The following is a 25,134-nucleotide window of genomic DNA, read 5'->3' as shown; positions in this document are numbered from 1 at the left end:
TTTTTACTTGCAGTGCGGACATAACGGAGGCCCGGTTGCCTGGGCCCTCAGCCAGCTCTGGTTTGAATACAATGGATCTTGATCAACTGAAGAGGGAAAAAATAAAAATGCAACTGAAAATTTTAAAATTACAAGAGAACTATTACACTTTGAAAGTAAAAGAACTTAAAAAATGAGGATTAATGGTTCTGTAAAGCTGACATTGCAGACAATAAATTAAACGATTGCTGTGTTTATATCCACAAACTGACACGTTAATTGGAAGTTTCTTTGGTGGAATATTACTTTTGACAAAAGCTACAAAATCATAGAAGTGTGCTGCATTTATACACCGTACTTTTTCTTTGCTATACTCAGTTTTCCTTTAGTATTGTTGATTACCATGTTTTACTTTGTTTTTAGAATTAAACAAATAGCTGATATTTTCTTCTGTAGAATGCGAATAAACATGATTTTTATCTGTAAATCATATCATGTAAGAATGGATGTTTGTGTAAAAATTGGCTAATCGTAAACCTAACTGAAGAGAAAATAGCTAAACCTGAATAAGACATGAAATTAAGTGTACTCATATGAATGAAAATTCATATGTCTCAAAAGATGTGACGTCCAGAAATAGAAGGGGGTGAAAGTTAGGTGAAGAAGGGATATGGGGTTATTCCTTTATCTTCTGTCTTCTTCTGAAATCAATAATGTGACATGACTGTTTTGAGGGTATTCCCTATTCTTATTGTCCTACAAATATATATCAGCATGTGTAAATTCATTCTTCACAAGCCAAGACTGCCTAAATGAAACTGTCTTTCTTATTGTCCCTTCAAATAAAAGCATACACAATTACATTCAAATGATTTTATTACACTAAGTTTTTCTACTTTAAAACTTGTAAAAAAAAAAAAAATCACCTTGTCTTTTTTTTTTTCTTAGAAGAGACAATGATACAATTTTAAAGTGTTTTTGTGGATGTGACTCCATTTAAACAGGAGAATTTCACTTTACTTGAAAGAAGTATGTGCCACCCTGCCTAGACAACTTGCCCTACTTTGCATCCCATGTAAAATTTTGTAGACCTGCCACTGTTGGAAAATCCCAATGATTTTTGCAAATTAAGGCTCAACTAAATAAAGAAAGAAAATTGTGTTGTTTCAATCACTTCAAAAATAATTATTTTGATAACTAACTAACTAAATGTGTTTCCATTCTAAAACTAAAAACTAAAAGGTAACATTTGTGAAGTTATCATAGGACATTCACATCAGTTCATTTCACATTAAAATTTAAATCGTATTAAACTTTTATGGTTCAGCGGTTGCTCAGATGAAAAAACTTTCTTTCTTCTTACATGGATATGGAGAGAAATATGCATAAACTACTGTGTAGTAAGCTGCATTAAGATCCAGCATAAAACTGGGACATCACGACATCACACTCCTTGCTTTTTCTATTTGTATTTCTCTTGACATCACCGACTTTTTGTTTTGTTTTTCTCAAATAAATTGGAAGTTTTTTTCTAAATAGCTCTTGACCACTTTACTAGAAAATGTAGATTTACCAATTAGAGAATGGTCAATTCCATATTACCTGGATTATATTTATATTAAGAAATATACAACGATTGTGCAAGATTAGCATATGTTTACTCCAGAAGATGAGCCACAGTGATGCCATTGTGTTCCCCATATGCGGCTGAGCACTGACTGACTTATCCCAGCAGAAGATCATCCAGCATGTAGCATCAGATTATTTAAACCACATATTAAACTTTATGGGCTGCTGTGTACTGTCTCTAATTGGTAAATCACATTTTCTGCTATATTTAGAAAAAGCGACCACTTTATTTGAATAAATTTATAAATAAAATGCAGGTATACCGAGGAAAGTCAGATGTCCCAGTTTAACACTGGGACATGAACGCATCTTAAGTTTGCGGATGTCGGTGAAGCTGGCAGTGTGAAATGTGTCTCAAAATTATACACATTTGTAAATCATATCGTACGTGCACTTGCAACCGTTTTGAGGTTTCTCTCCATATATAAATAGCAACTGTAAATGTAAGTTTAAATCGTCTTACCTGTAAAACCTGAAGCAAATTTTGCTTCTTTTTTTTTTTTTTTTCAGTAATAGAGTCCTAAGCATCCTCTGGTATTAACATCTTGATTAAAACTGTTGACGTGGGTTTCTATGTCATGAGCAGCTCCTGTAGGAATAATGTAGGTGGACCATAACTTTTGTCCCTATAGTGTATTTCACTTTTTACTTTTATTGTATTTACATTAAAGTAGATGTAAAGTGTTCAGTGTGTTGACAGCAGTTCGTGTCAGGTCTTCAGATTTAAATTTGCAAGAGAAAAACAAGAGGTGTGCTTTTACTTTGAAGCATTGCGAGTAATATATCAATGATGTCTGTGACAGATGAATATAACTGTTCTAAAGAAGTTAGACAAAACAAAAACAACATTTTCATACAAATTTGTCCAGACAAAATATGAAATAAATAAAGGAGAGTTACAGTGTTGTGCAAAAGTCTTGAGCCAGGACACGTCATGTGGAGATATGTCAAGTTTTCAGCTAATAGCTCTTTGTACATCAGTTGGTTTACAATTAAAAAAAATTCCTGTCAAACTGTGTTATCTTTGGCATTTTTCAGAGATTCAACTAAAGAAATTGGAAGAAATTGTATGTTTTTGTGACAGGCTGCAAGTAACAAAGTACCTAAAGATACAATTTAATACTGATTCTTCGCTAAGTTATTTGTTATATACAGTGTTATTTAGACAACACTGTATATATAAGTCCCTCGAGTTAGGTGTGTTTTTAATGCTTGAATGATTCATAGGTCAGTGTTAAGGGGCCTAACAATCTAAAAAAAACATTCCTCTGAAATATTCAGGTACAAGGATGGCACTGAAAACAACTGAAAAAGCAGCTAATCCAAGCTGATGTGTTCTTTAAGTTAATTCGCAATTATATTGCACTAAGGAATTCAAATATAGTCAGATATGTTAAAAAGTAATGGAAGATTACATTTTAATATATATAAAATTTACAATATATTTTAAAAAGTCAATGGTGTTGTGCATCTTTTTGAAAAACAGAAGACATATCTATCTGTCATCTATCTGATTAATTGACTGATTTGAAAGTTACAATGAGTTTTGTCAAATGAAGGCTAAACTGAAATAAAACAAAACATGAAAACTTTGTCGTCAGACCACAATGACAAAACCTCAAAATGTTTATACTGAGAACTGTTTTCAGGACCAAACTATTAGTATCGGTATGAGCTGAACTTGAGATCTGTGCGGTGGTCAGCAAACATTTTTCTTCTCTCGCACAACAAAAGACGAACAAAGAATTCAACATTCAGTTGTGCTATTTCTTTTTATGATCATATCGCTTGGGTAAGGGCTCACAAATGTTGTTTCGGGTGGAAAGACCTTTTGACACAAATCAATGATTACCCTGAAATCTGTTTAGGAAGAGTATATTTTCAGTTTTGAAAAATAAATGGAGAGGAAAAGATCTGCGGAAGGGGAAGACCAAGAAGGCTGTGGATTAAGGAAAAGATGGAAGGCTGAATATAATGAACCTTCTGATGATGAAGACGAGAAGGAGGAGGAGGATCAAAAAACTTGGAGGACAGAAGGAAAACGTAAGTCCTTAGTCACGCAGCACTGAACATCTTTTTAGATTTTTGAATATGTTTCTCTAATTTTATGGCATGAAAATACATTCATATTATTTTATCATAGGAAATTATTATTATTGTTGTTGTTGTTGTTGTTGTTGTAATTTTAGAGCTTTTGCCTGTAATCTGTGGAACCACAGAGGGCATCCTTGATTGTGAGAAGCTGGAACAAGGTAAGTAAATACAATTATCTGAGAAGCATAAGCACATTTCATGGAAACCATTAAACAAGAAAACACTTTATACTCTTTGAAACTGTGCCCACAAATAAAAATCATGTATATAAAAAAATGGAACTTGACTTCAATGATCTGTAGTCATCAGTTTCTCTCCAGCTGAATCAATGCATGATAGATTATGCATTGGTGATTCTGAATTGCCTTCCCCCCATCTCATGAAAGCTGGGAAACCTTATAGCAATAAGGTTTCCCATCAGTCATTTGGGAAAAGTAAATACAAACCTACATTAAAAAAAAATCTCTAAACCTTGGATTGGATTGCAGATCAGGTGCGAATGTTTTGAACATCTTTAAGAATTGAGAAAAAAATAAAGAGAAAGCATTTTCCTTTTGTTGTTCAAATCTACAATTTAAACAATGTGCACTGTTTTAAAGAGGATCAAATGTTAACTTGTCAGAAGTTAACTTTATTTTTAAGTGTTCTTTTCTACTGTCATTTCAATTTTCCTGTGTGTTTGGATGATCAATTTAGGTAAGGCGTGTATTGTGTATGAAGGCAAATGGTGTAAGCCCTCTAGGTTTGAGAAACTTGCAGGGAAAAGATTGTGTAAAAAATGGAAAGCAACTATTTTCTATGATGATCAACCTCTGGAGTATTGGATTAAGGTACTTTTTTTTTCTTTGCATTTCTATTAATCAAAGAAAATCAGATTTCACTAAATAAACTGTCAAACTAACTTTTCACAGAAACGTTACCTAAAAACTAAGGGATACAGAAAAGGAAGATCCAAGACTAGAACGGTAACTGAGCATGAGAGTACTGTAATTCTGATTTTCAAAATGAATTAAAACAACACTGAGAATGATAATTAAAGGTCATTTTTCTTGAACCTTGAATCAAAAGGAAATACAATCATCCAACTCTGAAGAAACTGAAGATGATAATGCTGAAGGTAAAGACCAGCTTTCAAACAGTGAGGAAATGCTAGTGGAAACAGAGCAGAGAGAGAGAGGAAGCTGAAAATGCTGGGAGTGAAGAAGATGAAGAGAAACAGGCAGAGGGAGAAATAGAAGATAAGACTGTGTCTGCTGTTGCCCCTAAACATACTGACAAGAGTGTTATTTATTAAATGATGTTATTTCCTCTTGACATGTAACCATCCTAACAAAAAGTGTCTGTGTATGAAAATCACTCTTCTTTTTTCAGAGAGGACAACAAAACATACAATTTCAACAGCAATGAAACATCTATTCAGGGGGAAAGAACTAAGAATTATTCTCAAGAGATGTTTTGATGGAAGACAGGTAAATATATATATCTTTTTTTTATTTTATTTTATTTTAATACACTTTACTGTCTGGTATTTTTGGTCCTCATGTGAATGTTAATGACATAAGATTACCCTTATTTTTCAATCAGGCCATATCATCAGGTCAGAATTTCAATGTAAAAACGTAATACTACAAATCACTGGTTACTCTACTAGTAACTACAGGGAGTGCAGAATTATTAGGCAAATGAGTATTTTGTCCACATCATCCTCTTCATGCATGTTGTCTTACTCCAAGCTGTATAGGCTCGAAAGCCTACTACCAATTAAGCATATTAGGTGATGTGCATCTCTGTAATGAGAAGGGGTGTGGTCTAATGACATCAACACCCTATATCAGGTGTGCATAATTATTAGGCAACTTCCTTTCCTTTGGCAAAATGGGTCAAAAGAAGGACTTGACAGGCTCAGAAAAGTCAAAAATAGTGAGATATCTTGCAGAGGCATGCAGCAGTCTTAAAATTGCAAAGCTTCTGAAGCGTGATCATCGAACAATCAAGCGTTTCATTCAAAATAGTCAACAGGGTCGCAAGAAGTGTGTGGAAAAACAAGGCGCAAAATAACTGCCCATGAACTGAGAAAAGTCAAGCGTGCAGCTGCCAAGATGCCACTTGCCACCAGTTTGGCCATATTTCAGAGCTGCAACATCACTGGAGTGCCCAAAAGCACAAGGTGTGCAATACTCAGAGACATGGCCAAGGTAAGAAAGGCTGAAAGATGACCACCACTGAACAAGACACACAAGCTGAAACGTCAAAATTGGGCCAAGAAATATCTCAAGACTGATTTTTCTAAGGTTTTATGGACTGATGAAATGAGAGTGAGTCTTGATGGGCCAGATGGATGGGCCCGTGGCTGGATTGGTAAAGGGCAGAGAGCTCCAGTCCGACTCAGACGCCAGCAAGGTGGAGGTGGAGTACTGGTTTGGGCTGGTATCATCAAAGATGAGCTTGTGGGGCCTTTTTCGGTTGAGGATGAAGTCAAGCTCAACTCCCAGTCCTACTGCCAGTTTCTGGAAGACACCTTCTTCAAGCAGTGGTACAGGAAGAAGTCTGCATCCTTCAAGAAAAACATGATTTTCATGCAGGACAATGCTCCATCACACGCGTCCAAGTACTCCACAGCGTGGCTGGCAAGAAAGGGTATAAAAGAAGAAAAACTAATGACATGGCCTCCTTGTTCACCTGATCTGAACCCCATTGAGAACCTGTGGTCCATCATCAAATGTGAGATTTACAAGGAGGGAAAACAGTACACCTCTCTGAACAGTGTCTGGGAGGCTGTGGTTGCTGCTGCACGCAATGTTGATGGTGAACAGATCAAAACACTGACAGAATCCATGGATGGCAGGCTTTTGAGTGTCCTTGCAAAGAAAGGTGGCTATATTGGTCACTGATTTGTTTTTGTTTTGTTTTGAATGTCAGAAATGTATATTTGTGAATGTGGAGATGTTATATTGGTTTCACTGGTAAAATAAATAATTGAAATGGGTATATATTTGTTTTTGTTAAGTTGCCTAATAATTATGCACAGTAATAGTCACCTGCACACACAGATATCCCCTAAAATAGCTAAAACTAAAAACAAACTAAAAACTACTTCCAAAAACATTCAGCTTTGATATTAATGTGTTTTTTGGGTTCATTGAGAACGTGGTTGTTGTTCAGTAATAAAATTATTCTTCAAAAATACAACTTGCCTAATAATTCTGCACTCCCTGTATTTTAATTCCATCAAAGTTTCATTTCCTTTTTTCCTATCATTTAAACTTGATATCACCAATACAACCATAAAAAAATAATGCATTAATTGCTGAAACTTGGAAATTTTATTTATCTAAAATTACGGCTGTCAGTGTTAACGTGGATCATCACGATTAACGCGACACAAAAGTATATATATATATATATATTTGGTATGGCCCACCTTTATCCTTCAACACAATTCAACTCTTAGGCAGCTTTCTTGTCATTTCTTTAAGTCGTCTTCAGGAATAGTTCTCCAGGCTTCTTGAAGGACAGTCAAAGCTTTTCTTTGGATGATGGCTGCTTTTTGTTCAGTTCTCTCTCAAGATGTACTGCTTCAATAATGTTGATGTCCGGGGTGTGTTGAGGCCAATCCATCCATTTCTATTCAGGCCTGCTTTTACTGCCCTGGCAGTGTGTTTGGGATCATTGTCATGCTGGAAAATGATCCCTTTGCCAAACAGATCCTTTTCAAACTGGTTTGGATTTCTTTAAAACAGAAGAGTAATATATAACTTGGGACCAGTGCCACTCTATACCACTCAAAATTCTAGTTTTCAGTATTTCACAGTCTTTTACCATCATACAAGATCATACAGCAATTAAAAGAAACACTGAAAACAGCAAATGCGAGTTTTCCATTGTTTAATCTTAAACACTGGTGTGTTTTTTAGGGTGCTGAATCCAAAATGATCTCAATTTTCCTCCATCACATACAGTTTTTTTGCAAAACATAAAGAGTCTTGACCCAACAATTCGGCTCCATCTTTGGAAGGGCCTAAATCTCTGACTAGATCAATAAGCTCACTGTGAAAAAATGGCTGGGGTCCCTCATCAACAGAAAAAACTGAGCTAGATTCGTCCTGGTGAGGTAATGTGTCTCTGTCCTCAGAATCACTCCGGATATCATCTAACTTGAAGGTGGGTGTAGAACTGGTATTTCTGAGGTATGAGGCACTGGACAAATAGCTGAACTAAAATTTGAGTAAGATATGTTCTTTTTATTTTTAGTATTAAAGCCTCTTAAATCTACCGAAAAGAAATAGCAATCAGTAGTGTGGTTTTGCAGTTCACACCACATCATAGGAATGCCAAAAGGAAATGAGTTTTTCTTACTCTTAAACCACCAAAAAAGATCTTCCCTACATCTTCTACACACCTTGTGAGGAGCACATGGTTTGTCTTGATTCCCAAGTTTCAACTTGAAGTAAGCAAAATAAACTTTCTTCACAAAATCACTTGTGTTCCTTTGTTAATAGTTTATTCACCACAAATAAAACAAAAGTTGTCTGGAGAAATTACACAACCTCTTGGAGCCATAATACAGAACTAAAACATGTGCATGGTCCAGATTGAATGCAGGATGTAAACTGAGTGTGGCTTATACAGCAAAGAAAATTCTGAACTTATTTAGCATGGTGAAAAATGAACAAATCTGATAGCAGGCTTGCTTATACTCATTCCTAATACCAGAGAGCAAAACAAAACAGTGAGATTCCTTACCTTTCGTTATGAACAAAATAAACCTGTTGGGACATGATCATCCTATTCCTTCTGTTTTCCTTCTCTCACCCCAACTGGTCGCAGCAGATGGCCGCCCCTCCCTGAGCCTGGTTCTGCCGGAGGTTTCTTCCTGTTAAAAGGGAGTTTTTCCTTCCCATTGTCGCCAAAGTGCTTGCTCATAGGGGTCATATGATTGTTGGGTTTTTCTCTGTACTATGAAGCGCCTTGAGGTGACTTTTGTTGTGATTTGGCGCTATATAAATAAAATTGAACTGAAATGAATCATCCGAGCTCCTCACACCGCCAAACCCACTGTATCCCCCCTTCCCCCACTGACCACCCTCAACTCCTCGCATTTTCTATTTGTATTTCTCTTGAGTCTCGCTCTTAGAAATTTTAAATTACTGTAAGAAATCATTATTAGATATGGGTTTTTTACTCAAGTATAGAATACCAGATTTCAGTTTAAAAGAGAAATGTATGTAATTAAACTAAAAACATGAGTTTTGCAAGAAAACTGGACTTGATGGAATTTTTAAAATATTTTTCCAGATTTCAGTGAGTAAAAATCTATAAGAAACAGTCAAAAAATCTTATGCAGTTTTTTGGTTGTAGACCCGTGTCCTTTTAAAATGAATATCTGGTGTTGTAAATGTAAATCTAATTTAAATGTTTAATTTTGCTTCAGGGAACAGGTGCTTGTCACTCCAAGTGGATGGATCTTCCAGAAGAGTGCAGCAGCTCAGCAAAAGTTAACACAGCCACTGCAGCAATGACGCTCATTGCTCCCTCACACATACATGACCTATCCATCAATGGGAGTGATGGGAAGGCAGTGAAGACCAGTTACCACAAAGCAGTGAAAGAAAAGAACAGGAAGCTTCCACATCTTTGGGAATAGTGAATAAAACTGAATCCAGTGTCTTCAGTTTGATTGAATCCAGTGCCTTAAACTCTGGTATTAAGAGAGTTTAACATTAAATAAACATTTAATAGCCACTGTGCATTTTTTCATATATTTGATTAATTGACATGTTGACTTTTGCAAAGATGCAAGGATGGAGGACAGAGAAGACGGGCATTTAACGCACTGTGGGAATGAGAAAGAACAAAACAGAGAAGATCCTCTTAATATGTCGAGATCTGAAGTTAATGGAAATACCAGAGATGTACCAATACAAACTGTGCTGAAAGTGCTACTGAGTGAGTTCTTCAAAAAACAAAAGCAGTTGTATGTGTTTTGGCTTTCTTATTTTGTCAGTGTTTTTCTAGAAGAGATTTCTACTATCTCTTCTGAGAAAAAAGTCAGAATTCTGAGATTTAACTCAGAATTCTGAGAAAAACTCAGAATTCTGAGATTAAAGTCAGAATTCTGACCTTTTTTCTCAGAATTCTGGAAAAGAAGAAAAAAAGACGTGCCCACTTTTTTTTTTTTTCCTCCGGTGGTCCTAATCCTCTTCCGTACATTCATGGCCATAATCAGTGCATGACCACAACTGGAAGTGACTTTGAACATGGCATGGCTGTGGGTGCCAGTTACACCGGTTTGAATATTTCAGAAACTGCTGATATACTTGGATTTTCCCAAACAATCATCTGTAGAGTTTACAGGGAATGGTCCTAAAAAGAGAAAATATCAAGTGAGCAGCAGTTCTCTGGTGTAAAATGAGGTCAAAGAAAAATGACCAGATTGCTTTGTGCTGATAGAAACACAGTAACAGTAACTCAAATAATGACTAACTGCAACCAGGGTACACAAGAGCATCTCTGAACACCAAACCCTGAAACAGATGAACTACAATAGCAGAAGACCACACAGTTTGAGTGCTGCTAACTTGAAAACTATTTTGAGAAATTATTTGATTCTACTAATAGTAATTACAAATAATTATAAAGTGTATATACATAAATCTAATGCATTGTTATCCCTATCAAGAAGCAGAATTACAGCCTGCAGAAGAAACTGAGGGAGATATTGTTGAAGATAAGGACCAGTTTCTAAGCAGAGGGGAGCTGGCAGTAAAAAAAGAGCAGAGAGCTGAAGAGAAGGTCGGGTCTGGACATGAAAGCAAAGTTGTAAACTCAGAAGATACTGGGAATGAAGAAGAGGAAGATGAAATGGAAATGGGAGGGATGGAATCTGAAGCTGTACCCACTGTTGCCTCTAACCACACTGACCAGTGTGTTATTAAAGGTGATATTTCCCACAATTCTCCTAATGGAAAATAGTAAATACTTTATTTGTGTGTGTATTAATTTCACTTTTTGGTAACATTTTGTCTTTTGTAAAGAAGGCTCAGCAGACAGAGGAGATGGACAGTCAGCAAACTGTGAGAATGAGAAAGAACCAAAAGGAGAAGATCCTCCTAACATGCCAAAATCTGAAGTCACTGTAAAAATCAGAGATTTGGAAAGAAACACCCCAATCAAACAGCAGAATGTGGAGGAAAAACCGGAAGAGGAAATGAGTGAGTTGTTCAAAAACCGAAATCACTAGCATGATTTTTTTCTGCGTTTTTTTTTTTAAGAGAAAAAAATCCAAGTTCAAGTATTTATTTATTTTCTATTATTATTTTTAATCTTTTCATGGTCCTTTTCCCCCCCAATGTTTTCTAAATGTACAGGTCCTTCCTGTGAACCTCTGGCTGCATCAGATGAGTGTGAACATAAAGAGGTCCCCTGCTCTGGCCACAGTGTAGCTGAATTACAATCCATGAGGCCAGAGAGGAGGTAAGATGTAGCGGTCATATCATTTAGGCAAAGATTTTTAATTTATTCACAGTCTTAAAAGTTTTTTTTAACCGCATTTATTTTTGCAAAAACAGCTCTACTTGAAATAAGCCCAATATTCCTAATATTCCTCTTAAAAGTTTAATTTTTTCCACAGCTCATCTCAAGCAACTCAAACCTCTGTCGGCATTAATTTCTCGCACGTGTCAGAGGCTTTGTCGCCTGGGCCCTCAGCCAGCTGTGGTTTGAATACAACGGACCTTGATCAACTGAAGAGGGAAAAACTAAAATTGCAACTAAAGGTTTTAAAATTACAAGAAGAGTTATACACTTTGATAATAAAAGAACTTAAAAAATGAAGATTAATTCTTCTGTAAAGCTGACGTTGAAAAATTGCTGCGGTATGTCCACAAATGACAGGTGTTATTTGGAGGTTTCTTTGGTTAATTGTTACTTTTGAGAAAAGCAACAAAATCATAAAACTGTACTTTTTCTTTGCTATACTGAGTTTTCCTTTCACACTGCTGATTACCGTGTTTTACTTTGTTTTAATAATTCCACATACATCTGATATTTTCTTCTTGAAATTCTGAATAAACAACATTGATGCTTTTTATCTGTAAAATGTGCAGATGTTACAAACTGTGTTTTCTTTGGACTTTGCCCAACCTGTAATAATCATTGTAAGGAACAGCATTGTAATTAGAAGAAAAAATACATTCCTTGAATTATTTGAAGTGGCCTTGAGCAAAAGTTCTCCAGGCTTTCTTAAAGTCAGCCAACATTGGCTGCTTTTTCACTCATTTTCAGTCCAGATTTATAAATGTGTACGATGATTTGTAACTTTTGAAGACTCACTCATGTTTCAATCCACACTTAAATACAAAGCAATCTGACACGCGTACATCTAAACCTAAATAAATACTGATTATTTACGCACAATTTATTCGGTTGAGCTTCACGACTACGTGTGCAAATGTCTAAAGCTACATGTACCATCGCTCTCACTCACTCACAAAGCCTAAAACACATGTGGACAAATCACCTGATACGCACAGATCACGTCCCGTGTGTTTTGAGACAAATTTAATGCTGAAATGTATCATAATTAGTAACACAGCAAAATGCCTCGTTTGTTTCTGTTGAGTTTTGAACAAGAAAGTCATATTTAGACAAATTTTCAAAAGACCCAAAAACATGTTTATTACATCTTTTGTTTGTGTTCATGTGTCAAACTAAAATGGAAACTCTTTTGTACATTTATATTTACAGTTCATTCAGTTATTAATAACACAGGTACTATTCTGTCATATTTTCTTCCTCCTCTTCCTCTTCTTCGTCATCATCGTCATCAAAATATTTATCCTCTGCATCTCTGTTGACAATGTCCAAGTTGTCATAGTCTGGATTCTCATCCACCTCCCTGTAACACAAACACATAAACACCTTAAGTCACTTTCAAAGCCCACAGTGTAGGATTTTTCTCATTTTCCACTTAACTTCAGAGTTTGTAACTTTTTCCCTCCTCTGGAGTCTCTTTACTAACTTGTGTTAACATGTGTAATTTCACAACAGCTTGTACAGCACAGTCTCAATATGAAACAGAAAACAGTTGTGAAAAAGTTCAGTTGTTAGTACTGTATTTTCAGTATGGAGCACACTTTGAGCATGTGTCACACAACATGCCCAGACAAAGTGGCAAACCACAACCACAAAACTACAGATTCAAAAGAACGAGTGAGCGTTGAATTTTAGGCCAAACCGTGATCGTTTTCTAAACTTAACCCTGCAGCTTTTAATTCCTAACACCAACCAAGTTGTTTTTAGTGCCTGCACATATCCATGTAATGCATTTGGTATTGATAAAATGATTTTACATGTGGAAAGTACTGTGGAAAGAAAAATCTGTATATATGTGTCTGGACAGATGAAAATCGTGATCCAGGACACAAATGAATAAAATACAGGTAGTCTGTACCTCATGAACTGCCTTTAAACTGCGCTGAGCTGTAGCAAAAATAACTTTGGTAGATTACTGAGTTCTGTTATTCTGTGAACTGATTAATCTATGAGGAATGATCATCTCAAAGCTTTAATAACAAAACTAGTTATTTTTTTCAGCAACATTCTCAAAAAGCCTGCTTACTAATTTGAAAATCTTATATTACAAACACCTACAAACATAAACTAATAGTCTGAGGAACTTGATCTGTCAAAGGCAGCTTTAGGTTGGCTACAACGCAATGAAGAAGCCTTTGAACTGCTCCTGTGTGCTGTGTGACTGACCTATAGTTGAAATCCTTGTCTTTGCCATCTAGAAAACGCTGGTGCATCTGACTGATGAACTCCTCTCTGAGAAGAGCCTTCTCCTCCGGGTCGGCTCCCATTCCTTCTGCTGCTGGTCTCTGTCATCTACAGTATGAAACACAGAGCAGAATAAGAAAAGATGGAGGGAAAAGAAGAAGAAAAGAAAAAAGCCTAAATTTTCTCTTTTGCTTAACTTCAGTGTTAAGTTTTTTCTTCAACCCGAACTCTGACTGACCGTAGTCGTCGTCCTCCTCTTCTTCCTCCAGTGCGCCGTCTTCCTTCTCCTGCTCCTCCTGCAGACGATTTTGGATGAGTCGTTCCTGGTAGGAGTTGAGGAGCAGATTGGCAAGTCCTCCTGTACCTTGCCCCGGCTCCCCCCTGTGCACTATCCAGCATGGCCTCCTGGGAGCGTTGTAGCACCTGCAGCATTCGTGAAGGTAATTAGATAAATACTCTGAAATATACAAAAATTGTAATCACATATAAAACGCAAGATAAACAGGACTCACCTCTTCATCTGTCAGGTACTGGCCAATATACTGTTCGTACAGCAGCGGCTCCCTCATTCGCATCTGTTCTTCACTGAAGTACTGGCCGTCTAGAAGAGGAGGCATGGCACAAAAAGAAACACAAAACAAAACCAGGCCGATGGCGAGTTAGAGAGAAAAGTACCTCAGTTGACATTATCAAAGACTAAAGCTTTTTTGCCCAATTGCTGCATGGTGGCATAATTTAAAAGGCTGTATTGCATCATTAACTGCTGCTGCCCCTACCCTTCTGCAGAGCCCTGAGGGCAGCATAGCGCTGATTCCTGACTCTGGTCCTGTCGGTGCGTCCTGCAGCCCGTCTCTGTATCACCTTGCTGTAGTGCTGTGCTCGTGGGTCTGAGCTGACATGTGCAAATGCTGACAGATGCTGAGGCTTCAGGCAAGCCTAGAAATTGTAAGATTAAAAACAAAATATAATAATGGAATTCTTCACTTCTTTACCAACAGTACAATATTTAGTTAACAATGTATTTTGAAACTGGCTTTTTTGGAGATCTGTAATGTCAATGTTCCTGTCTATAAAGAACTTTTTGGTCAGCTCAGCCTACTGCCGACTTCCCCAGTTTATTTCTTTTAAACGACCAATTAGTTTTTACAATTTAATGTAAAACCTCTTTGATGAGAAACTCTCTTTAATGGAAACCTCGCGTGTTATTTTACCTTTCACTTGTTTTGTATAACGTTTCGTCGCCATAACGGTCCGTCATTTTTGTGTGTCCCCCTTTCTCTGTGCAACCGAAAGAATTGTTCCTCCCCCACAGCCTTTTCTTTGATATGTCTTTGTCGCCACCTTGTGACAGACTTTAAAGCTTATATTTTTTCCAACAGAGAAATATTTTAGAAATAAATATTAAACATAAATTGCACATGGGTCACCTCAGCTTTCTTTTTTATTCTTTTATCAATTATTGCTGACATATCATACTGTGGTGTTTAAGCGCTGTATAGTCTATTACTTGAAATCTGTGATTTCAAATAATATGTTAGGTGATATGACCAGTATTTTTCAAATATTATCAAAGGTCAGGTTGAATTGTTTTCACCTTGAGGCTCTGTGCATGGCTTCTTCTTGGCTGAAGTGCTCTTCAGCAAGACAATGAACCCTAAACTGCTTCTGTGTGCACATAAAGGACTGTTCAGCTTCAGGGAGATAAGTGACAGGTCACAGCTGTCCTCTGCCTGAGAGCCACTCTGGAGAGTAACAGCCTCTTCTTACTCTCCAGACTTTCAGGTGTGACTGTGAAGCATGAAAATCAAAGAGGGAAGAAAAAGACGAGGAGGTACGGCAGGATTTGGCATTCAAGGTCAGTCTTTGAAAACAAACAAACAAAGCTGCTCTTGTAATGGAAATGATGTGTCTTGTGGTCAGGGTTGGAATTACTACTGTTGTATTTTTGCACAAATGCATTTTACTATTAAGAGCTGTTGGATGGATTCATGGTTTCGTCTTTGCTGCAACTTCTGAGGGCTGGTAGATGTACATCTTGTTGTGGTAGAACTGAGGAACAGAATATTAATTTACCTTAACACTAAATGTGTATCATGCCATTTCTCCAACTAGTAATACTAAGCAAAAATAATAAAAATAACTAAAATCAAGGTCGATTGCTGCTGCTGTTTGGGTTAAGAATGAACATTCGTTTTTTTATTGGTGAACACTATGAGATAATGCTTGCAGAGTTTTTCTCTCTATTCTTACACTATAGCACACACTATACATGCGCCTATATCTCTCATTGGTGTTAAAGCAGGGAAAATTTAACAGAGTTTTTGTTATCAAATGCTGAATTTATCCACTGCTGACATTTAACTCTCCAGCTTGCAGGACAATAGGTGAAACGTTTGTGAAAACAAAGAAAAAATAAAGACAGAGAGAGAGTCTGGTATGACCAAGCAGTAATCAGACAATAAATTTAGTTGGTAATACAATAAATTGTGAGATGCTTTCTGCTTGATTGATGCAGCACAAGTAATTTACTGTATGAAGGAAATTTCTTTTTTGTGATAATATTTTCAACGTGCATTTCTGTTGACCTGTCAACTTAGCGCATTATGAGCTGATATGTAAATTAGTTGATTGATACTAGATTTTGGAAAAATGACTGGATTATAAAATAAGTAAATAAGATGTAACAGAGGGTTGAAATTAGTTTCTTATTTCTAGTGTGTGGAGAAAGGTTTTATCATGGCACACATCTGTTTACATGGGAGGAAACTTCTTATGTGATACGACATTTAGCAATTTGCAAATGTTCAGCACATCAGAAGGATGACTCTGAAATTACAAAGGGAAGCAATTTTGCTGACAAAGCTGCAAAAGCAGCAGCCATAGCATCCACAGTCTTATTAACAGCAGATGAAAACCACACCATTCCACCATGTGTACTGCAGGACGAACAAAAAGCAGCACCACCTAAAGAACAAAAACAATGGCTGAAACACGGAGCAGCACTAGACACTGATGACATAATGAAAATAGCAGGAAAACCCATTCTTCCCAAATCATTACACAAAACAGCCGCTCTAGTGAGCCATGGTTTGAGCCATGCCTCATCAGGAGGGATGGTCTGAGGGATGGTCTCTATGATAAACTGACAATTTTACACTATAAATTTTGAAACTTCAGCAAAAGAATATGTGAGAACATGTATGACCTGCCAAAAACACAATACCCAAGGTAACTTAAGACCAAAAAGAGGACATTTTCCTACACCACCTTACCCATTTCATACAATTCACATGGACTTCATTGAATTGAATGAGTGTCAGGGCTCAAAATACACTCTAGTAATCATGGATGTTTTTTCAAAATGGCCAGAAATCTACCCAGTGAAAAAAGCAGACGCAATCTCAGTTGCAAAGTGTCTATGCAACCATTTCATTCCAACATATGATTAGATCAGATAATGGAACCCATTTTGTAAATGATGTGATCAGCAAAGTATCTGAAGCACTAGGTTTCAGTTTAAAACACCATTGTGCCTACCATCCACAGAGTGCAGGATTAGTGGAGAGAACAAATGGCACTATAAAACAAAGGCTCAGGAAAACAATGGAAGAAACTGGCAGACCATGGCCAGAATGTGTAGGCCTAGTCAAAACGTGGATGAGAATAACACAAGGAAATAACAAACTGTCCCCATTTGAAATTATACATGGGCGACCTTTTCCACTACCAGTTATTAGTGAGCCACTAGATAAATCAATCCGTGAAACCACTCTGGCAGATTGGATGACTCAACTGTTGACAAACAGAGAAGTTGTTTTGAACAATAAACTGCCGCAATACTCTTCTTTACCTATTTCTTGCAAGTTGAAGCCAGGTGATTGGATCCTTGTCCGAGTCCTGTGGTCCATACCAAGTGCTTCTGACTACTCCAACTGCCTGCAAAATAGCAAAGAGACCCTCCTGGATACATCAGAGCCACTGCAAAAAGGTTGAGGTCCCAGAGGATTCCACTTCCTTCACAGAAATCAACCAGTAAGGGAAAGTTTCACCCTCACCTGGTTGCTTCAGTGGTGGGGGTGAAGTGCTGATTGAGCATTGCTCGCACTTCCACCTCCAGCCATTGGCCAACTCTAGGGTAACCAAGCAGTAGGGTGTGACGGACCTGTACACAGCCATGGGAAGGTGGACCTTCTTGGTTACCTTGACTACGATGCTTACCCTTACAGGCCCCCAGCTGATGCCGGAAACAGCTGAACCACTAGGCAGACAGAAAAGATGGATACATGACAACTCCCACCTAAGAGACATGACACAAGACAACATCCACCCTTGGATGAATAATGCCTGGTACCGCTACATCCACGACAGGACCAGGGCAGAACCGGAAAATACAGACTGTTATGTCTGTTCTCATATGCCCAGCACATCGACACACCCCACACTATATGGTAAATACATGAACAACACTCAAGCCAAGTGTGCCGCTAGCTTCGCTGGCATTGGATTCCAACACAGCCAAATCCCATCGACGAGACAAACCCATCTATTATTTACACGCTTCACGTCAACCTTCTAGGAGGGTTACAATACAAGAAAATCACCATTGAAGACATTGGACTTGATAAAGGAGCATGTGATCAACTTTTCTGGATCAACATCAATGTGACAAACCGGAATACATCCATCCATTTCCCAGTGTTCTTGAACAAAAACCCCAGGGAAGAACCACTCCATGTGCTATAAACAAAACAAAGGTAACAGGCCACTTGGAAACACCACTAACTGCAACCGGACCACTGGAGGAGGAGAAGGTGCCCCTGTGAACACGACTGGACCATCTAATGGCACGTACTGGGTGCAAGGAATGGCCTGGCTATGTGGACAACGGGCGTATTTCATACTGCCCCCAGGCTGGACAGGAACATGTGCTCCCATTTTCCTGTCAGACCACACTTTCAGGATGACTGCAGTAAACACCACTTCTACAGTACGCCGGAAAAGAAGATCAACGTTCCCCAAAATTCAGCCACATGACCCAATATGGGGAAGCGACATACCCAAGGAATTCAAAATGTGGACTACCGGACAGAAAGTACTCCATTCATTGTTCCCCTGGGTGGGAACCGGAAAAAACATGCTGAGGATTGAAACTCTGGACTACCGTTTTGGACTTTTCCTGAACGCTTCGTGCAAAATCAATGAACAGCAGAACCAGGAAATCAATGCATTACGGATCACAGTAATGCAACATCGAGTAGCTCTGGACATGATACTAGCAGAGAAAGGGGGACTTTGCGTCCTCTTCAACAACACCTGCTGCACTTACATACCAGACAATGTACACTCATCAAACATGACTGACGCCCTGAACGCCTTGAGACAGATCCAGCAGGCCCAAAATCAGGACTATGTAAGCGATACAAGTGACTGGTTTTCTTGGCTTTACACTGGCTCCTGGCTACAGGTACTAAAAAGACTATTGGAGTTGGAGTATTTTTACTTTTATTTTGTGTTTTTGTAACATGTATACTGCCATGTCTAAAACTCATGATTAACTGCATAATTGTTTCCACTGTTGCTGCATACATAGCCGTGACAAATGATGATGATGATGACCCCAACCTGTTGGAACATGAGGACTTTGTGTGATTAATGATGATGTGACAGAAAATGTACAACAAGATGTTACATACTGATATCTCACTCAAAAGTTATACGTGACAAACAGGAGGGAATGTCAATGGAGAATTGTACTTAGTAGTCAGTATAAACTTTTAATGATATAAGTTTGCATATGATAGAATACTGCATGATGACCTTTTGATGACTTAGACTGTTGTTCACTACAAGACTTGTTCTGTTCTCTTTATCAATTTCTTCCCCAAGCAATAATAAGAGCTGAACAAGCAGTTTCACTCCCTACCAGGAAGAGGGGCCGCTTCCCCGCTCACACACACACCCACATACGCACAACATTCCTGCAAGCGTATTCACTATATGCACTGTTGTATTACCTTTGCATATAAATAAAGACCAGAGCAGTGACCTAGCGCGAGTCCTTGAGCCACACTCTCAGGTGCGAGCGCTCTGTGACTGCCCTTGCAAGTAAAAACTGCAGCGTGCGTGTTTCCACTCTCTGACTCTCAGCTGAAGAAGTGACTTTAGAATACATCTCTTGACAGAAACAGAAGACTAGACATCATCCTGAGATGCCAAGATCTGAAGTCAGTGGAAATAACAGAGATGTGGCAAAGAACACAGCAATCAAACTGCAAAATGTTAAGAAAGAACCTGAAGACAAACCGAGTGAGTTGTTCAAAAACCAAAATCACTAGCATGATTTTTTTCTGCTTTTATTTAGAAGAGAAAAAAAATCCAATTTCATGCATTTGTTTTATTTTTTATTATTTCTTTTGATCTTTTCTGGTCTTCTTTTCCCCAATATGTTTTCTAATCACAGGTCCTTCCTGTGAACCTCTGGCTGTGTCAGATCAGCAAGAGCATAAAGCTGTTCACTGCTCTGGCCACAAAGTAGCTGATTTACAATCCATGAGGCCAGAAGGGGGGTAAGATAAAGCTGTCATATCGTTTAGGCAAATATTTTGAATTTATTCACACAGTCTTTAAAGGTTTTGTTTCTATGGCATTTATTTCTCACACTGCAAAACCAACTCTACTTGAAATTAGCCAAATATTCTTAAATCTGACCAAACTGTCTAGTTTTGAGAGAGAAAAAATCTGCCAATAGGGTAAGTAAACGTTGTTTTGGTAGAATTCTTAAAACTAGCAAATTATTGTCTAAAATATACAGAACACTTTCTAAAATAGATGAATCAATATCCCTTCCTTTTGCAAAGTGGGAAGCAGATTTATCAGTCAGCTTAGACCAAAACTTCTGGTCTCAGGTATGCTTAAAAACCTTCAAATTGAATAGAAATCCCAGTCTGCAATTAATACAATACAAAATACTACACAGAGTGCACTAAACAGGTCATCGGATGTTCCAGATGGGCTTTACATCTTTCAACAACTGCTCACACTGTCAAGGCAATACACCAAACACTTACATCCACGCTCTTTGGTTCTGTCCACCAGTTCAGAAGTTTTGGCACGGGATATGTGAAGACTTCTCAAAGTGTCTGAAATGTAAAATTCCAACCTCCCCTTTAGTGTGCTTGTTGGGCAAATTGGATGATGTCACTACAGAAACTAATACAGTCCACATGGTTTTTACTGCCCTATGCATTGCCAAGAAAACGGTCCTCATGAACTGGAAAAATAAAAATAATCTTTATTCTAGCCAATACAGAAACCATCTAATAGATCATATTAGTCTCGATACAGCCTCTGCCACCACATTAGATCAATCCCTCTGGGCTCCTTTGATCGGTTCCATCACCTAGCGGGGGTAGGGGGTTGTGGTTTGGTCCCGCCTTCGCTATTATGGTTGATGTGGAGGTTGGGACGGGCTTAGGGCGTTTGAAGAATCCCTAGGGACGTTATCCCTGGAGGGCTTAACCCGGGGGTTGTGGTCATAACCTGGTTAGTGGCTCTGATTGCTCTTAGAGGGTGTTTTCCTCGTGGCTGCGTACAGCAGGGCTGGGGGAGGGTCTGTGCTGGCGGTAGGTTACTGGCCTGGTAGCCTGGCTGCCCCTGAGTGGATCCAAGGCAGGCGTGGGGGCTTGGGCCCCTACCTTCTTTTCCTCCCCACCCCCGACTGCCTCCCTCTTCCCGCTCCACCACACCCACCCACACAAGTAGGGCCTTGGGGTGCAGGTGTGTCACCAGGGTGAAGGTGCCCCCCCGCCCTGTCCCCTTCTGGCCACCTGTGTCTCATTTTTTTAATTTTATTCCACAACTTAGACATCCACATTACTCACACTCTCATTACACATACATATAGGGCTGTGAGGGTGGCACGTTAACGACGTCCAGAGCACGCTCTGTGTATTCAAGCCCACCTCTGGCGCCGGTGCCCACCTCTCAATTTTAAATCCATGTAGACATTGAGGGTTCTCGGGAGGGGCCGTGCTAACACCTGCTGCTCTCCAGCAGCAGCACCTTGTCTGTGTCTATCCGGTTGTTCAGTGATGACGTGACGAATCCTACTTCCGGGCCTAAAGTAGTCTGCGTTTAATATGGCTTTTGTGTTGTTAACATGTTTAATGTTTTGTATTTTCTTCTATTTAATCTCAAAAAGCTCCTAAAACAGTCAGTGATCACTGTTGACCTCCCTCGGCTTTTATTACTGCTAATCATTTATTTAAGCTCAGTTTTTAAAACCTTACGATGTAACTACAGCACAGCCCATGCAGCAGTATATGAATGACTAACCTCGTATTGTGGATGAATTATCTCACTTGTTCTCCTGGCTTAAGTTTAGTCCTTTTACAGCATCCTGCCATGCGATTACATTTGTTCCTGACCACCGAGAACACTCACGTTAACTTTTATCGAGTGGAAAAAAAGTTAGCTTGTTTATGTTATGCTAACATAGCTGTGTCGCTAGCAGTCACGTAGCACATCATTATATACCAGCTAGCCAAACTTCAGTAACCCTACAAACGTCACTGCTGTTTAGTTTTCTGTCTTCATTTATGTTGGAAGTGATAGCAGAGCTGTGCGTTTGAATTTTTTCCAAAACCCGCAGTCAGGACATGCTATATTGTATTTAGATAGAAGCTAGCGAGCTAACTTCCTGCTAACTTCTAACGCCGTTAAATGTCATAAATTCCATTTTCATGGATGCCTGGATGTTAAACTCAATTGTTACACCTGGTAGAGCAGAACACTGATCATTTTATTAAAGATGAAAGACTTTAGACAGTTTTTCAACTCTCAGTAATGCCACAGTGATCGTTTGATATATGGACCTGCAGCGGAGTTTAGGCCCAGACACGGCCAGTGACGTCAGACTGAACAACCGGATATGTCAGGTCGGGTCTTGGACTCCACCTCTCTGGGAACTCCCAGGCCCTCCAAAGTAGGAGGCCTATCTCCCCTCACCACACTCCCTGCTGGTGGCTGATGCCCTCAGGGGTCGGTGCGTTGGTGGTATGCCAGTTATGTACCAGCTCACTGGTACATACCTGGCTACTTGGCGGGGCCTGGCACCTGTTGCTCGGTCAGGCTTCTTCCGGGGCGCAGGGGGCCCTCGGGCCTCCGGCCTCTGGGCCTGCGGCTCGGTTCACTCTGGCACAGCTGGCTGCTGGCAGAGCCGGCGGGCACACCAGTGCAGTCCCCTCTGGCTTCTGCTCCGTGGCTGCTGGGTGACACCTCGTCTGGGGCTCTCCTCAGCTCTTCCCAGGAGGGTGGCACGGATGCCCCTCCGGTGGTCCTCCTTGGGCTCTCGCACTCTTGGGCCTCTGGATGTCTGGAGCCTGGATCTCCTCCATGTCTGCTTCATGCCCTGGGGGACGGGGCAGCTTTGGCTCTCGGAGGAGGCGGACGCACTTTTTCTCCTCTCCCTTATCTTCCCTGCTTCCCTGCTTATGTCCTTGTCTAGTCTTGTGTTTTTTTTCTTTCACTCCCTGGAACACTGGAACCCTGGAACACTCTCTCACAGTCTGTATCTAAAACCTAAAGAGAACTATGGATTTGATCAACTGGTCTCTGAATGCTATTGACACCCTCTTCTCCATGAGAAGTCTGGGCTCGGGAGAGCCAGAGTGCCCTGGAGGGACCTTCCCTGCCGGATACGCGATGGACGGGTGGCAGACATGGAGGATCGTGTGCCTGGCGGGACTGTCGATCGAGGACGCTGAAGATATCTACCTATTCGGAACCATGATAACAGGGTTCTTGCTGATCGGAGCTGGCTTGGCCCTGGCTTATCAGAGAATTAAGAAAGCGGAACCGGCTGTCCAAACCGCCACAAAGCTGCCCGCTGAGATTGACTTGACGGGACGAGGTGCGGGTTTTGAGAAAGGGCTCACAGACAGGGACATGGTCAAGAGCTTGGAGGCAATTATGGCTGCAGTGAATACTCAGAATAACATCTCTGAGCGGATATTGGGACACATCAGGGAAGAATCCGCTCAAATCAACAACTATGGGCGGAAGTTGGAATACATCACGGATCAGTTGGCTGTGGTCGCGAGGTCTCAGAATCTGCTCTGTGAGCAAAAGAGTGACAAGATCTCGGATTCGAAGGTAAATAACATCATGGAAAAACTCGCAGCTATCCAACGGATGATGGAGGGACCAGTGTCGGAGTGCTAAAAGAAACAGCTCGAAATTCTCATGAGTTGGTTGGAAGACAATTGCTATCATAATCTGGCTACCCCTCCGGCGCCAGCTGCGGGCTCAAGGCTGGAGCCGATCAAAACAATCCCTGATAACGACTATGTTGAGACTGTTCCTTCCCATCCCATGCAAGGCCACCTGGGTTGGCTGGTAGACTGTTTACTTAGCCTGGCAGGGCGAAGGACACTGTCTCAGCTGAACTCTGGACACGCACACACATACATATACTGATACTGATAAGCACTCACCGACGCATCACCCTCCCTACCCCGGATCCAACGCCACCTCCAACGCTTACCTCCCCTCTGATGTGGACATCGGGTCAGCTGGAGGCGCAGTCGAACGATTGCAGCGGTCCCAGATCAGATGTACACACTGGAACTCTTTCCCATGTTGCTCGTCTGTGTTTTATTGTGCTATGGTGTGTTGATATCTGTCCATTCCTGTATTATCCTTTTGTGTTACACATTTCGATGTTTTTTCCTCGCTACCTAGCCTGACCTGTCTCCCCAATGTGATGTTGTGTAATGTATGTACGGTCGGCAAGGTCTGTCATCTCGGTTGCGGGCAAAAGACCTGCAACTGACAAATAAAGGCTATCTCATCTCATCTCATATATGGCTTCGTACATCCTCTAGCAGACTGTTACATGGGGAAACCTTTTGAATACAAGCGCGCTGATCAACACAGGTGTGCACACGGGTGTTCACTGTTCATAGACATAGACACCTTTCTTGGCTGCTACTTCAAAGCACATTGTGCGCTGTTGGTCCTACGTGCTGCACAACAACATTCAGTATTTAGTATTTACTGCTGTTTACACTTAGTTAGATTAATGCAGTGTTGTGTTTATTATGTTGCTCTCTTTTTTTGCTTGTTTTCTCTTCTTTTTCTATCAACAGGTGATCCAGGAGATTTTTTTTCTTCTTTCTCTTTTTAAGTGCCCTTTCTCACTGTCCCTCTTCTCATCTGTTTTTCTTTTCCTTCATCTTTCTTGCTCCCTTTCCTATCCCCCAGTCATGTCTGTCCTTAAAAACAAAACAAAAAAACAAAACTGAAAAGTCAATCACAACTGAACTTTTTTTTGAAAAAAAAAAAAAAAAACTAGCAAATTTGACTGCTGTATGCCTTTAATTAGACAAAACTGTCTAAAATGTCTAATTAATTAAAAATCTTAACCTATGATGAATATTACGCTTTCTTGAACAAGCTATTTTCAAAAATAAATTTGTTGTTTTAGTGTTTAATTTAGATTTTCACATAAAGGTTAGATTCATTTGCTAGTTTTAAAGATCTTACCCAAACAACTTTTGCTTACACTATTTAGATTTCTTTTCTCAAAACAAGATAGTTTTGTTAAATTTAACAAAATCTGGCTCATTTCATTTTTTAACTTGCAGTGCGGACATG

The 25,134-nt window shown here is 39.4% G+C and overlaps 2 protein-coding genes across 8 annotated transcripts in view; both read left to right on the top strand.

Annotated features, from left to right (window-relative positions):
• LOC120439962 (nucleolin-like) overlaps nt 1–620 on the top strand; it is a 30,216-nt gene extending 29,596 nt beyond the window's left edge. For all 7 annotated transcript variants that reach the window (XM_039611469.1, XM_039611467.1, XM_039611468.1 and 4 more), the window contains one exon: nt 14–620. In XM_039611469.1, the coding sequence (XP_039467403.1) occupies nt 14–176 (163 nt within the window). In that variant the 3' untranslated portion in view covers nt 177–620. The remainder of the gene's footprint in view (nt 1–13) is intronic.
• A 2,637-nt stretch (nt 621–3,257) lies between these two features.
• On the top strand, nt 3,258–9,346 carry LOC116318895. The gene is made up of 7 exons (XM_031738057.2): nt 3,258–3,651; nt 3,798–3,860; nt 4,399–4,532; nt 4,614–4,667; nt 4,771–4,819; nt 5,074–5,171; nt 9,134–9,346. Exons 1-7 carry the CDS (start codon nt 3,507–3,509, stop codon nt 9,344–9,346), a joined length of 756 nt encoding a protein of 251 aa, XP_031593917.2. The 5' UTR covers nt 3,258–3,506.
• Nucleotides 9,347–25,134: the final 15,788 nt, after the last annotated feature.

The sequence above is a fragment of the Oreochromis aureus genome, linkage group 4, assembly GCF_013358895.1.
Source record: "Oreochromis aureus strain Israel breed Guangdong linkage group 4, ZZ_aureus, whole genome shotgun sequence".
Lineage (NCBI taxonomy): Eukaryota > Metazoa > Chordata > Actinopteri > Cichliformes > Cichlidae > Oreochromis > Oreochromis aureus.
Note: the sequence above shows the minus strand (reverse complement) of the source record. Positions and strands in the feature narration are given on the sequence as shown.

What these genes read in the sequence shown, in the direction of transcription:
- LOC116318895 (XM_031738057.2), top strand. Translation starts at nt 3,507, where the DNA reads ATGGAGAGGAAAAGATCTGCGGAAGGGGAAGACCAAGAAGGCTGTGGA. An exon ending in TTGGAGGACAGAAGGAAAAC is followed by an intron (nt 3,652 to 3,797) that starts GTAAGTCCTTAG and finishes TTGTAATTTTAG; the next exon opens with AGCTTTTGCCTGTAATCTGT. An exon ending in TTGTGAGAAGCTGGAACAAG is followed by an intron (nt 3,861 to 4,398) that starts GTAAGTAAATAC and finishes TGATCAATTTAG; the next exon opens with GTAAGGCGTGTATTGTGTAT.